Here is a 16,464-nt window from a genome sequence, read left to right as displayed (position 1 = left end):
CATGTGAAATGCTGCACTTTATATCTGTGTCACTGTGATTCTAATTCTATGAATCACGAGCCCAACAATGAAGGTGACTAAAACTAACAACAGCAATTAGTCGTACATCTCAGTACAGCCATTATTGACCATTGATTACACGTAGAAGAGTTTGGAGCCTAAGTTAGGAATTATTTCATATTGAGAGAAGCTGCATGGGTACCTCCGTGAGACATTTATTTTCGTTGAAATTTATGTTTTAGACTTTTAGTACATTGCGTTATTTTCGCTGAAGTTTCTGCCTTACGCCAAAGCTAAATTTATTCAATGCCAGAAAAGAATACTAAATAATAGCAGTAACTGTTGACGTGAGAAATTTAAAAAAAAAATAAAAAATCAGCAATTTGCAATCAACTATGCATGAAGTTTGTGTATAATATCAATGTTTATGTGTGTGTGTGAGTTGTCTCTCTCATATATAATTATTAATTAAAAAAATTAAAGAAAATGAATCATTGGTATATAATCGGATGCAAACCTAAACTCAATTATCTGAAAATTTTGTGTTAAAGACGATTGTGAGTGTTATGTATCATCTTCATCACTTGAGTCAAAGAAATTTTTTTTTTTTTAAATTTAAATTTCTCTAAAAGAGTATTGCATTCATATTGAGAAAACAGAATAAGGGTAATTTATAAATTTTTTTTATACATCAATCGTTGGGAGTGAGAGGCTTTAAATTATAGATGTTGTCGTTGAAAACACATGAAAGTGTTACCTAGTTGAGTTACAATGCTCGTAGTGGGTAATTTATGTGTTTAGATTAGTTTTCTTTTGTTGATTGTTTATTATTATTTATTGAAAATCAGTTAAAATATGGTTGTATTTAGAAATTCTAATGTTTAAAAAAAACTGTACACAGAAATAAATAAGCAACATAAAGAAGAAGGGAAAAAAAAACTTGAAAGGAAAATTTGATGGTAAATTGAAATTAAGTTATGTCAGTTTAAGATTTTGTATAGAAAATGTATAATTGAATATCATCAAGTTTTTGGTGAACTCTCCAAAAGGCTCTTTTTCCCTAACAACAATTAGGATAATCATATTCTTTTTAAGAATTGTGGAGGAAATCAGATAATTTTATTTAGTATGCTACTTGCAAGTTAATTATTTGAGAGAGAAGTAAAAAAAATGTGGGAGACAAGATGATGAAAATATTTTCATAGTGCTTTGGGATAATTTCAAAGCTGAAACAAGACAGTGGAAGATTGTGTCAACTAACCCCAAATAAACCCAAACAGAAAGGGACAGTAATTGAGTTTAGCAGCAAACATGAAAATCTTTAAAAGTGCTTTAAAATCGGTCATGAATAGAGATCGGGGTACAGCTTCATATATTTCCAAGATCAGCATTTTCTTTTTACCCAAGGCAAAAAAGTACTCCCCGGAAAGAGAATTTAAAGTACTTAAGTAAAAGGAAACCTACCGTGCTTTCTTTACCCAAAATGATGAAAAAGTAACATAGGAAATGGATGGGATGCTGCTCAAACTGTTTGTACGGTAAAAGACAAAATTTTACATTATTAGTGTTAGTTTGTCTCCGGGATGATTGATTTAAAATTTTCTATTGGAAAAAAAAAATTAAATTTTTAAAAAATATTTTCTATAAAAATTGCATCAGGATTATTATAAAATGTTTCATTAATAAATATCATAAGGGTACTTATTAACTGAATAATTTTAATTTTTACGTGTAACTTTTTAAGATACCATTTTTCTAAAATATAGGTACACTTTAGTGTACTTTCGATAAAACAATAAATAAGCTAATATTTTTTCTTTTTTTTTTAAAAAATAAATAAGTTAATATGAAACACACACTTACTTACAAATACAAGTCAAATGAGAGTTTTGGAGGGGTTAAAACTTAAGCAATGATTTAAACCATTTTTTAAGGGATATTATATTCTAACATCTGTTTTTTAACATCAACTTTCATGTGCTGATGAAGAAATATTATTCGTTTAGAAAAAAATTTTAAAAACATTTTATTAGAAAATTAAAGAAAATAAATATATATTTTTTTAAATTATTCACCTAGGATACAACATGAATTACCAAAGTTTCAATGAGAGGGAGAGAGGGACCAAGTTGTCCTTTGGAAGGGCAACAATAGGCAGTAAGCCCAATTGGATTGGCCCCAAACATGTCCTCAAGCTCACACAGACCCCTAAAACACCTATAGGTGTTGTCATTTGCTCTTACACCCCCACATGACTCTGTTTCTCTCTCTTCCTCTTAGTCTCACCTTAAATACCCCCACATGGCCACACATCTCCACCCCAATTTCACACAACCTTCCTTACCTCTCCCACTTTCTCTCCAATCTCTCAATCTCTCTCTCTGTTAAACAACCAAAACTAAGCTCATCACTCTCCCAAAAATGGCCATCAACAAATCACAAAAACTGCCTCAAACTGCAGTACTCAAGCAAATCCTGAAGAGGTGTTCAAGCTTAGGAAAAAAGCAACGTGACTATGATGAACAAGGCCTCCCTTTGGACGTACCAAAGGGCCATTTTGTTGTTTATGTTGGAGCAAAAAGAAGCAGATATGTTGTCCCAATCTCTTACTTGAACTACCCTGAGTTCCAAAGCCTGCTTAAAGATGCTGAAGAAGAATTTGGCTTTAACCACGAGATGGGTCTCACAATTCCTTGTGAAGAAGTTGTCTTTCAATCTCTAACATCCATGCTCGGATGAAAGATTTAGACGGACGCAACTTAGGCCTAGTTTGGTTTTTGGAGGAAAAGAAGAAAAAAAAATTAGTTGAAGATGAAGCTGCTTTCACTGCTTCTCTCTGTTCTAATTTTCTACTTTTTCTTCCTTTTTTTTTATAACTTTTTTAAGTATTAACCCAAAAATGTGAAAAACCCATGAGTATTGTGTATCTGGGTTTAGATTTGTAGATATTGATTTGAAAATTGTTCTCAGTTCTCACAGTGGGTTGGAGTTCTAGTTGTACCAATGTGCCCTGTGAGAGAGAGCTAATATTTATTATTTAATGATACTTTGGGGTTTTTATATTTTGCCCCCTTTTTTTTTTTTTGTTAGAACATTTACAATGAAAAATTATGTTTTATTTTATTTTATCATTTTAAAATTTTACTTTATCAATTATGCCATATTATTTTATAATATATTTCATATTCTAATATTTATTTTTTTATTCTACTCATTAAGATAATATAATATATTTCAATATAACTCTCACTCTCTCTCATCAATCTTTCATTTTATTAATTAAAATATATTATAATTTTTACAATTATGCAACTATATCACAGTTGTAAAAGAATTACAATTCTAACATTTTACAAGTTCAATTATTAACACTTTTTTTGCCATAATTGTACTTTTCCCCCCCTACATTTTTCGTTTTCAATTGCCCACGGGATTGCTGTTACACTTTCACCTTCTCTCTTACATACTGTACCAAATTGCACTAGTTTCCATGGCTTTGTCCAGATAACAGTTTTCTATGCTAGGGCTGTCTCTGATTAGCTCAACAGTTGGCCGTTAAATCTGTTAAAAGTGAATCCTGCTAAAAGATAGCTAAACAGAATGTCTTGTCACGATACAGTGATCAAAACTAACATATATATCAGAATTCTGATTTTTATCACAGACTTTTATATTCCTTTAATTAATTCTCTAAAGCTATGCACAAAGATCACAATTCAAGTAGATGGTTCAAATTCTCCCTATCAAAAAATTCTCCAAAACTACACAAGATCACAATGGTTTGTTAAGTATTTTCTTTTTCAATAATGCTAGATACATGACTGTATTTTCATTATTAATTACTTGTAAAATTATGCTTAAAAAATATTGTCCATCATCCCGTTTAGGTTATGTTTGTCATTAGCTTAAAAAACTAGTTTTTTTTTTATTATTCAACTTATTTTTATTATTATTATTACTCATTGCACTTTTTGATGTTATTCATGGCTTAATTATACCATTTCAGCCACTTTTTAATTTTATTTATAGTACTTTCAACAAAAATTTTCAATTTCAACTAAATAAATTGTTCCCAAACGGACTCTTAATAACGTCATTTCAAATTATGAAAACTATTATGTAACTAAACTTTTTCTTTTTTTTTGTTCTTTTCTTTTTGGGATAGGGAATTGTGGTCTTTGTTTAACATTCTTTTATGGCTTTTGTTAATTGAATACTTCTTTGCACTTATTAAAAAGACTTTAAATCCCACGGGCATTGGAAAATAACAAAAAACTAAAAAAATATGAATTTTAAATTGTTAGTAACTCTCTTTTTTTGTTATTAATTGGAATTAACTTGATTGTTTATAAAAGATGACTAGATTCTTTTATTTTAAGGAGTGTAAAAGACACACGTTAACAAAACTTTTTTTTTAATACGCAACTCACTTTATGATGCGTAGATTTTCCACACCTATGCATTGTCCATATGATAATTACCATTTATTGATACTTGACTAGATGACAGATTCACAGAACAAATTAATTATTTAATTTCCTTGCAGCAAGGGAAAAGAGAAAAATAAAGGGATAAGATTGAAATTAAGAAAATAGAAAAATATATACATGGATATAAATGGTCCTTGGCAACTTGTGATTCATAGCCTATGAATCATAGGTCTCTCAAGTGTGAACCTGAACCCATTTATGAAATTTAGAGCCCAAAACGATTAACTAAAGCCAGATAGATTGCCCAATTTTAAGTAGGGGCTCACTAAATGGATGGTTGAGAATTCACACAGACAATGCTTTATCTCTGCAACAAAATTTAAAATTTTGATCATGTGACTGTTGGGAGTTGTACTCTATTTGATTTTGCCATCTTCTTCACCATGATCAGGTTCTATAGCTCTGTCTATTCTCTTTCATCAGTGACTGTGGTCCATATCCTCATACTCATAGATAGCAAAGTGAAGCAGCTCCAAAAAAGTACAAGCAGGACTCTTTTTTTTTTAAATGACTCTGCAGATTATTAATATATTGTATATAGCTAGGCTTGAAAAGTAAACATCAATTGGGGGCACTTTAATTAGTAAGGTGGTCCTCTAATTAATTTAATTATGTGGATCAGCCTATACAAAGAAATGTATATGAAAGCTTAAAAAGTGTGGCCAAAGGTCTATTGATATAGTTTAACTATTACTCAAAAAGTAACCGTGAAAGCCATTAAAGTACTTTATTGTTTTAAACGATAATATATATATATATATATATATATATATATATTTTTTTTTTTTTAATAAATAAATACAGCATTAAGCCATTAAGCACTTTATTAGGAACAAATTATACCGTACATTCAAGGTACTATGTTTCCTTCTCATATAAACCTGAATCTTATATTTGGAACTTTTTTTTTTTTATAAACACACAAACACACATATATAGGAGAAATGCGATGAGATAAGAAAATATATTATTTCATATAAATCTAAATTTTATATTTGGAACTTTTTTTTTTTTATAAATACACACACACACATATATATATGATGGTACTGACGAATACTTAACTGACGAGGATAGTTATAGACGAAGTTGCCTTCACCGACGAACATGAACAGTATCCGCGTCACCAAAAAGAATTAATGCCATTCAATGCTGCCAATAAAGCTCCAACCGTTACAAGACCAGCTGGACGAACCGACAGGAACGCATTAAAGTCCATAACTCCACCAGAGACGTTATCAGGGAGTCATTAACACCCCAACGGCTACAATCCCCAAGGGTATATAAAACCCTCACAACACCAATACAAGGTACATAAAAAACAACATCACCACTTGAATCATTTTTGCTGGTATTTCAATCATTATCTTCTTCGATACTGACTTTATCATCGGAGGCGTTGTGGCAGGCACCACACTGTTGACCACTTGAATAAATTCCTGCTCCCACAGGTTCGTCAGAGTACTTACAGGAGCCGTCTGGACGAATCCAAGCAAACCAACGAGATACTGCTTCATCAGTTTGGCGCCGTCTGTGGGAACGACTTTGTCATACAACGAGAACGCAGTTCCCACCAGCTCCAGATGGAATCCAACCCGGACTCAGCGACCTTGGCACAGCAAGTCCGGAATCTCGCAGCCACCGTCGAAGAACTTACAAGACAGAATCAGGAGATGAGACAGAGGTTACAGCAAGAAGAAAACCGGTCAAGAGCTGTCCAAGAGGACGAAGGGGATAGCCATGGAAGGAGTGACCGACGGAGAACGGTAACCCCAAGGAACGGCATTCCGACATCCTCCAAGAGATGAGGAAGGAGATGGATGAATTAAGAAACGCCATCAAAGAGAAGACTGATCGAAGCCTGGATAAGATGGTCAGAGCGACGGACTCTCCTTTTACCATGGCAGTCCTAGAAAGACCGGTACCGGCAAAATTTCGGCTACCTCAGCTTGAGCCTTTTGACGGGATCAAGGACCCCCAAGATCACCTTAACACCTTTAAGACGACCTTAGGCCTTCAACAGCCCCCTGACGAGATCATGTGTCGTTCATTCCCAACTACGCTGAAGGGAGCTGGACGAGAGTGGTTCACAAGATTGCCCACTTCGTCCATCGATAACTTTGAGCAGTTAAGTAGTGCTTTCCTGCGCCATTTCGTCGGGGGACAACGACCCAAAAGACCAGCGGATCACCTACTCACTATTAAGCAAGGAGAGAGGGAGACCTTGCGATCGTATGTAAAACGCTTCACTCGGGAGACCCTAGAAGTGGACGATGCAGACGATAAGGTCCAGCTGACGACATTTAAGGCAGGGCTTAAATCAAGAGAATTCGTCGTCTCGTTAGCAAAGAATCCGCCCCGGACGATGGCAGAGATGTTATTGAAAGCTCAGAAGTACATGAACGCTGAGGACGCACTGGCGGCCATCGTAGACGAGGGGAAACTAAAGACGGAAGGAAGGAAGGAAGACGAACGCAGGGGACAAAAGAGGGAGCGTCCAAGCCGTCGGAGAGGTGACACCGACAGACGGAAAGACGAGAAAGCTCCACGACCGGTAAAATTCACACCCCTAATTATGCCTGTTGACAAAATTTTGACACAGATCCAGGATCAACACCACCTAAAGTGGCCAAAGCCCTTGCACTCGTCACCAAGTGTACGGGACAAGAGCAAATACTGCCGATTCCATAAGGACCACGGCCATTACACAGAAGATTGCCGAGATCTGAGGGGACAAATAGAAGAACTGATACAGAAAGGAAAACTTCAGAAGTTTGTCAAGAAGGGGGACTCCAGCAGGTTCAAAGAGGGCGACACGAGCCAACGAGAGCCCTCGTCCAAAAACGAGAGTCGCCGATCTCAACCACAAGAAGTGATCGGGGAGATAAGTACGATAGCAGGAGGACCTTTCATGGGGGGATCGTACAGGTCCCTCAAGAAAACGTACCAGAGACAAGTAAACAGCGTCCACATGGAACCCCGGTTGAAACACAGACGGACGAACCAAGATATATTCTTCAGCGAAGAGGACGCGAGGGGAGTCAGGCAGCCCCATAACGACCCGCTGGTGATAGCACTCACAATTGAAGGGTTCAATACTAAAAGGATCCTCATCGACAACGGTAGCTCTGCAGACATTATGTACCTATCGGCCTTCCAACAATTGAAACTAGGCCCTGGTAAATTGCGTCCGTTTGAGTCCCCCCTCGTCAGTTTTAGCGGTGACCGGGTATACCCCAAGGGCATTGTGACACTAAAAGTCACGATAGGCGCATACCCGAAGCAGCAGACCCGTCATCTGGACTTCCTGGTTGTAGACTGCCCCTCTTCGTACAATGTGATCATTGGAAGGCCCACGCTCAACCAATGGAGGGCAGCAACGTCCACCTACTGCCTAAAGATAAAATTCCCTACTGAAGAAGGGGTCGGTGAGGTAAAAGGAGATCAAGTCTTAGCCAGAGAGTGCTATCAAGCCGTGTTGGCTGCAGGAGAAAACCACACATGGACGATTGAAAGAGAAAAAGAAGACAACATGGAAGCCCTAGAAACGGTAGAACTCGTTGAGGGGGAAAGCTCGAAGGTGACGAGAATAGGTACAACCATAAGCCCCGAGATGAGGAATGAGATCGTCCGTTTCCTTAAAGGAAATTTGGACGTATTTGCATGGAGTCACGAAGATATGCCGGGCATACCATGCCAGGTAATCCAGCACGAATTGAAGACAGATCCTGAGAAAAAACCCGTCCAGCAGAAACGACGGGTCTTTGCCCCCGAACGAAACCAAGCAATCATGGAAGAAGTTAACAGGTTGTTACAGGCAGGCTTCATCCGAGAAGTTTATTATCCCGAATGGCTGGCCAACGTCGTGTTAGTGAAGAAAGCAAATGGAAAATGGAGAATGTGTGTAGACTTCACGGACCTAAACAAAGCCTGCCCGAAAGATAGTTTTCCCCTGCCGAGGATAGATCAGTTGGTAGACTCTACGGCTGGACACAAATTACTAACATTCATGGACGCATTTTCAGGTTACAACCAGATAAAGATGGCTGAGGAAGATCAGGAAAAAACCGCCTTCATCACAAGCCAAGGACTCTACTGCTATAAGGTAATGCCCTTCGGACTGAAGAACGCAGGGGCAACGTACCAAAGATTGGTGAACAATATGTTCTGCAAGCAAATTGGGAGGAATATGGAAGTATATGTGGACGATATGCTCGTCAAGAGCAAAGAAGAGCTAACTCACCTGGACGACCTGGGAGAGACATTTAATACCCTCTGAAAATACCAGATGAAGCTCAACCCTAGTAAGTGTGTTTTTGGGGTAGCTTCGGGAAAGTTCTTAGGGTTCATGGTATCCCAAAGGGGAATAGAAGCAAACCCGGAGAAGGTGCAAGCGATACTCGACATGGCATCCCCCAAAACCGTCAGAGATGTCCAAAAGCTCACGGGAAGAATAGCTGCACTGAATAGGTTCGTCTCTAAAGCGACGGACAAATGCCTCCCATTTTTCAAAACGTTAAAGCAAGCGTTCGCCTGGACTGACGAGTGTGAGGCAGCTTTTCAAGAACTCAAGCGCTACTTAAGCAGCCCGCCCGTCTTGAGTCCCTCAAAAGCAGGAGAGAACCTTTATTTATACCTGGCAGCTTCACCTACAGCCGTCAGTGCTGCCTTAATCCGAGAAGAAGACAAGAGGCAGCTCCCAGTTTATTATGTCAGCCAAGCCTTCCAAGGAGCAGAGGCCAAATACCCCAGGATTGAGAAGATTGTCTTCGCCCTAATCGTGGCTTCGCGAAAGCTACGACCATACTTCGAAGCACACCATATCCTTGTAATGACGGATCAACCCATCAGGAAATCCATGAGCAAGCCTGAAGCAGCTGGGAGAATGGTCCAGTGGGCAATCGAACTCAGCCAGTTCGACATCGAATACCATCCCAGAACGGCCATCAAGGCGCAAGCTCTAGCAGACTTCATAGCGGAGTTCACTCTCCCAGACGATGACGACGGCATGGACGAGGCGGAACAGTGGACGATTCAGACTGATGGATCGTCAGCCCAAAAGAGGGGAGGAGTAGGGGTCATTATAAATACCCCCAATGGAGAAAAACTCCAATATGGAGTCCAATTAAAATTCCCGGCAACCAACAACGAGGCTGAGTACGAAGGCATACTGACGGGACTAAGACTTGGCAATGCCCTCGGGATTAAGAACCTGCTTATTCAGAGTGACTCGAAACTGGCAATAGGGCAGATCAGGGAAGAGTATGAGGCGAAGGAAGAGAGGATGCAGAAGTACCTCAAGTTGATTAAACATTTAGCTCGTGGGTTCGACAAGTTGAATTTCGTCCGGATCTCGAGAAACCAGAATGCAGCGGCGGACGAGGTCACCAAAATGGCCCCGTCCGAAGAAGAACCAACGAACAAGGAGATTCTCATGGAGATTCAGAAATACCCTAGCATCGAGGAAGTCCCAGTATTCCCCATCCAGAACATGGGTGGTTGGATGGAACCGATCGTCTCATATCTTCAAGACGGACATCTCCCTCATGACTCAATGGAGGCCAGGAAGATTAAAGCAAGGGCGGCCAGATTCACAATTTTGAATGATACCTTATACAAAAGAGGATTCTCCTTGCCTTATTTGAAGTGTCTGGACGAGGAAGAAGCTAAGTACGTCCTCCACGAAATCCACGAAGGGATTTGCGGAGACCACGCCGGGCCCAGATCCTTGGTAAGTAAGGTTATTAGAGCAGGGTATTTCTGGCCAACTATGCAGGAAGACGCTATGGAGATCGTCAAGAGGTGCGATAAGTGCCAGAGGTTCGGGAACGTCCAGAGGCTGCCAGCAGAGAAGATGACAACGATTACCTCCCCCTGGCCATTCGCACAATGGGGGATCGATATCGTCGGTCCGTTACCCCTGGGAAAAGGACAAGTACGATTCTTGCTCGTCGCTATCGACTACTTCACTAAATGGGTTGAAGCAGAAGCAATAGCAACGATCACAGAGGCGAGAATCCGTAGCTTCGTGTGGAGAAATATAATTTGCAGGTTCGGGATTCCGCAAATGATCATTTCAGACAATGGCCGACAGTTCGACAGCCAGGGATTTAGAGACTTTTGCTCGGGGCTTGGTATCAAGAATAAGTTCTCGTCACCTGGGCACCCACAGTCTAACGGGCAAACGGAGGTAACTAATTGAACGCTGCTTAGAATCATCAAAGCACGACTAGACGAAGCTAAGGGCGCATGGCCAGAAGAATTGCCCAATGTTTTGTGGGCCTACAAAACAACAGCAAGAACCCCCACGGGAGAGACGCCTTTCAGGCTCACTTATGGCACTGAAGCAGTAATCCTAGTCGAGGTGGGTATGGCCAGCACCAGGCGAGAAGTATTCTGCGAGGAGAACAACGACGACCAGCTTCGAATCAATCTGGATTGCTTAGACGAGGTAAGGGACAAAGCCTCGAACATGACGATGAAGTACCAGCGTAAGATGACTGAATACTACAACAAAAGAGTCAGGCTCAGAAGACTAGAAATTGGCGATCTCGTCTTACGTAAGGTGACAACTGCAACTAGAAACTCCGCCCACGGGAAACTCGGTCCCACATGGGAAGGACCTTACAAAGTCGTGCACTACTCCCGACAAGGTAGCTATCATTTGGAGACCCTAGACAGACAGAAACTCCTGCGACCTTGGAAAATAGAACACTTGAAGAAATACCATCCACAGATGTAAATCGAGAATGTACCAATTCGTCAAAATTAATGAAATAATGATTCAAATAATGTGTTCATACAGGTACCAAGTCCCGAAGACCCAGAAAACAAAAACAAAAAAATGCCTAAAGTAATAAGATTCCGCATCGACGGATGTACATTACTGACGAAGGCAAAAACAAAAGAAAAATGCCTAAGTATTAAGATTCCGCATCGACGGATGTACATTACCGACAAAGGCAGAAACAAAAAAGAAAAAAAAATGCCTAAGTAATAAGATTCCGCATCGACGGATGTACACTACTGACGAATACAAAAGCAAAGAACTTTTGTCTAAGTAATAAGATTCCGCATCGACGGATGTACATTACTGACGAAGACAAAAGCAAAGAACTTTTGTCTAAGTAATAAGATTCCGCATCGACGGATGTACATTACTGACGAATACAAAAGCAAAGAACTTTTGTCTAAGTAATAAGATTCCGCATCGACGGATGTACATTACTGACGAAGGCAGAAACAAAAAAAACAAAAAAATGCCTAAAGTAATAAGATTCCGCATCGACGGATGTACATTACTGACGAATACAAAAGCAAAGAACTTTTGTCTAAGTAATAAGATTCCGCATCGACGGATGTATATTACTGACGAAGGCAGAAACAAAAAAACGAAAAAAGTGTCTAAGTAATAAGATTCCGCATCGACGGATGTACATTACTGACGAAGACAAAAGCAAAGAACTTTTGTCTAAGTAATGAGGTTCCGCATAGACGGAGACACATCACTGACGAAGACTAAAGCAAAAAAAAAATGCCTAAGTACAGGAGAAGGCTTAAGTGATCACGTTCCCATCCAGTGGGCGAACATTACTGACGGATACAAAAAAAAATATATTTTTATAGCAGGAATTTACTCAAGTAGATGTAATATTATAAAAGCCTAAAAACCAAAGGCCATTGTTCATAAAAAAAAAAAATAATAAAAAAAACCCATAAACACTATGCTAAAAATACACATGGAAATTTTTAGTTGTCCTGGAAATTGAGCCTTGAAAACATGTCAGGCACCTCAAAAAAAAGAAAGAAAGAAACTTCTTAATAACAGGTTCAAACATAGGAATCGGCATCATCTTCAGCTGGGGCATCGAGGGCAGGGGCATCGATGACGCGAGCATCAGGAACGTCCCCAGGAGCTTCAGCGGCGGCGGCTTGGGCGGCCTCGTCAGCAAAGATCTCCTTGTCGACCTCCTCCATATCCAGCGCCTCCAAATCTACCCTGGAAGGATGCTTGATGCAATACCTCCTCAAGAGCTCGAACCCCTTAAAATACCAGCTGAAGAGCACGGAGTTGTACTCCTCAGTCTGCTGGAAGCCCTCGATGGCCCTAGAGGCGACGACCTTAATTTTTTACTTCGCGGCTGCGAGCTGCTCGTCCTTTTCCAAAACCAGCTGCTGCTCAACCTTAAGATCATCACCCAGCTTTTTGACCTCGTCCTTATATTGGTGAACGTCCTCCATCACGGCTATCAGGTCCCTCTTCAGCTTCGAGTTCTCCATCTCTAGGACTTTGATTCGAGAAAGTGAGGACTCGACCTTGGCTTCCTGAGATAGATACTCCGCTGAAAAATGGACGGCTTCCCCCAACACCTAAAAAAAAAAAAGAGAGACATGCGAAGGAATAAATAAGAAAGAGAGAGGCTTATGTGTAAAGGCGTCATAAGAAACAAACGATTTACCTGGACGAGTTTATGGATATGACGACCCATCAACTCACTTGGGGTCGAACCCGAAAGCACCTTTAGGTCGTCGGCATTCACTACCCCACGAACCCGATCCGTCGCCAACCTCTCGTCGTCCCAAATAGTGGACGATCCGGCGGCCTCCTTTCCTTTATCCGATGTGCGAGGCCTCTTGGAAGCGGGTGTCGGGATTTCTTCTACCGAGGTGGCCGGAGAAGCCGTCCTCGTCGTTTCAACGCCCGAAACCACGGGTGTGGTCGAGGCCGTCGTAGTAACGGAAGCAACCTTGCCTTTCACTCGAACCACCTTCTTCCCGAGGCTCGACAAGGGTTCGTCTTTCTTAGACCTTATTTTTTCATACATGCCTTTGTTGAATTTCGTCGTCATCTCTCGCAAAAGGGAAAAATTTTATAAGAGAAAGAGTAAGTCAAACAAGTACAGCAAAGGGTCAAGACCGACGAACTTAGAAGCTTACTCTTCTTTCCCTCGATATCAAGGCTTCGTAAGACGTAGGGAGACGGGTCGGGGCCGAGGTTGTAGAAAGCGAGTGTCCTCGGGTCTACCAAGTCGTCCCAATTGTCAATGGATTGGGAATAAGTGATGGCCGCCTCAACGCGCTCCTTGTACCTGCTTTTCAACTTCGGTCTTCGTTTAGCTGCACGAGGACGAAGGAAATTAGCAACAATCACCCAAAAATATATATATATACATATGTAAAAAAAAAAAAAAAGGGCGAGAAAGAAGACTGACGCACCTAAGGTCGGGGTTCCCCACCGACGAAGCAACCTGGGGATCTCACCCCAGTCCTGGCTGGAGGGAGTCTCAAAATGGTCCCCAGACACAAACACAAATCTGGACTTCCAGTATCTGAAGGACGAAGGTAAGCCCTTGACGATCCTGGTTCTTCTCTCCCAAGGTACTAGCTCGTAATACCCGTACTCTTTGGACTCTTTTAGACGGTATAAATATACGAGCTCGTTTACCTTAATCATATCCCCGTTAGTGGCCAACCATATTTCCATACAATTGACCACTATTCTCCACGAATTGGGCATAAGCTGCCCGGGGGCAATCCCCAGATATGCCAGGAGCTCCATCACAAATGGATGGACGGGCTGCCTCTGTCCACAAGTGAACGCGGCCTCATAGAAGCACACTTCACCGGGAAAAACGAGTAAGCCCTATCATCGTCGTAGGTCGACGAACACGGACCCGCTGCGGAAATTGAAATCTATCCCTAAACCGGTTGACGGCGTCGAATCTAATCCGCACGGCTCCACGAGGGCATGGAAAGCTCTAACCTCTCTAAAAGTCGAGACGGCCGTATCTCCCTCCATAGGATCGTCGCTAGACGACAACCCGTATCGAGGTCACTAGACCTAACCTCGACATCAACCGCAACTCCTTCACCAAATCTTCAAACCAATCGACGGACTCTCGGAGCAATGGAAACAAATCACCCAAAACAACACCTAAACTGCTACCCTCAAAAACAAAGCCCCCCAAATTGGGGAAAACACCTAATGACCCCCTAAGCGAGCAAAAAGAAAAGAAATAGAAGGACAGTTTTCCCTAACCTCTAAATTACTGACCATGAGGTTCCAGTCTACAAAGAAGAATACTAAGATTCCCACAGAAAGAAGAGAGAAACAAACAGGGAGAACCACAAAAAAAAAAACAAACAAAAATCAGATACTTGCAAGGAAAAAAGAAGAAAAGAGAGAGAACGAAGAAGCTTACCTCGAAGAAAGCAAGGAGCCCAACAGCCAAGAACCAAAAAGGAGCAAAGAAACGTGCGAGGAGGATGCTTAGAGGAGAAAAACTGGAGTTTGGAAGGAAATGAAAAAGTAAAGTGCAGAGAAATGAGTTTAAAAGCCAAAATAGAAGTGAAAACCGAAAATCGGCGGGAAACCCAAGGGTCAGTCCCTTTCCAACCCCATCATGCCACGTGGCCACGACCCACGTAATGCCGCCATAACGCATTCAATGCGGCACGAAATCCTAAAAAAAAAAAACTGTTCGGCTTCCACGATCGTCACTGACGACCATAAAGCCCGGGGGCATCTGATGGTACTGACGAATACTTAACTGACGAGGATAGTTATAGACGAAGTTGCCTTCACCGACGAACATGAACAGTATCCGCGTCATCAAAAAGAGTTAATGTCATTCAATGCTGCCAATAAAGCCCCGACCATTACAAGACCAGCCGGACGAACCGATGGGAACACATTAAAGTCCATAACTCCACCAGAGACGTTATCAGGGAGTCATTAACACTCCAACGGCTATAATCCCCAAGGGTATATAAAACCCTCACAACACCAATACAAAGTACACAAAAAAATGACATCACAACCTGAACTAATTTTATTCTTGATATTTCGGCCATTTCCTTCTTTCGTACTGACTTTGCCATCGGAGGCGTTGTGGCAGGCACCACACCGGTGACCACTCAAATAAGTTCTTGCTCCCTAAAGGTCGTCAGAGTACTGCCAGGAACCGTCTGGACGAATCCCAGAGGAACTGACGAGATACTGCCTCATCAACACATATATAGGAGAAATGCGATGAGATAAGAGAATATACTATTTCATATAAATCTAAATTTTATATTTGGAACTTTTTTTTTTGATAAATACACACACACATATATATATATATATAGGGAAAATATGATGAGATAAGAGAATATACTATTTAGAACTTACTTGTACATGAGAGAAATATATAATATACCATGTACATCAAATAATAATAGTTTTTTTTTATAGGAATCAAATAATAATAGTTGTGTATTAAATAAAAACAAAGGCAAAATATCAAATATAAATTGGACTATGAATTGGATTTGACTAAAAAAAAGGTCAATTTAAGAGTTGGGGAAAAATCAAATGTATTATTGTTTCAATTAGTCCATTAGTGAAGAAAATATAGGTGAAAGTTATACTCAATTTTTTTATTATTAAAAAATTTATTTTTTATTTTTATGTAATTAGGAAGTACCATTTCAAGCTTTAAATAGACCATTTTATTTCCTGATTATGAGGTACTTCGAAAATCCCACAAGCCAATAGTGTGGTTGATTACACTAGGTGCTTTGGGTTTACATTACACCTTAGACCAATGAGCCCACTACCAAACACCATCTTGGGTTAGATTTTTACTCAAACTTTGATCTCTTTGTATACAGGACATGAAAAGAAGAAAAGAAAAAGATTCGTATGACCCAAACCGGTGTCATTTCAATTCAAAATACTTTAACAGTTTTGTTAGAATTGAAGTTCGAACATATATTCTAACATGGTATTAGAGATGTGTGTTAGTTTCAATCTAACCATATACGGTATCACTAGTTTAAACTCAATGTACTATAACATACTTATAATGCAAGTGTAATAATATTTCTAGTAAATTTATATGCAGTACAAGTAGGTCTTAATAATTGATAATGATATTTCTAGACTAGTACCAACGAGCTCAGACCTTGGACCTTAACACCTCTAACGTAT

At 40.1% G+C, this 16,464-nt stretch overlaps 1 protein-coding gene across 1 annotated transcript; it reads left to right on the top strand.

Moving 5' to 3' along the window:
- Positions 1-2,271: 2,271 nt before the first annotated feature.
- Positions 2,272-3,079, top strand: LOC142621956 (protein SMALL AUXIN UP-REGULATED RNA 12-like). Its single transcript, XM_075795345.1, has one exon. It carries the CDS (start codon positions 2,422-2,424, stop codon positions 2,737-2,739), a length of 318 nt encoding a protein of 105 aa, XP_075651460.1. The 5' UTR covers positions 2,272-2,421; the 3' UTR covers positions 2,740-3,079.
- The last annotated feature ends 13,385 nt before the right edge of the window (positions 3,080-16,464 follow it).

This window comes from Castanea sativa, chromosome 1, assembly GCF_040712315.1.
Source record: "Castanea sativa cultivar Marrone di Chiusa Pesio chromosome 1, ASM4071231v1".
Classification (NCBI taxonomy): domain Eukaryota; kingdom Viridiplantae; phylum Streptophyta; class Magnoliopsida; order Fagales; family Fagaceae; genus Castanea; species Castanea sativa.
This window is presented reverse-complemented; position numbering and strand designations above follow the sequence as displayed.

Excerpts from the sequence above, each read along its gene's own strand:
- LOC142621956 (XM_075795345.1), top strand. The coding sequence starts at position 2,422 with ATGGCCATCAACAAATCACAAAAACTGCCTCAAACTGCAGTACTCAAG.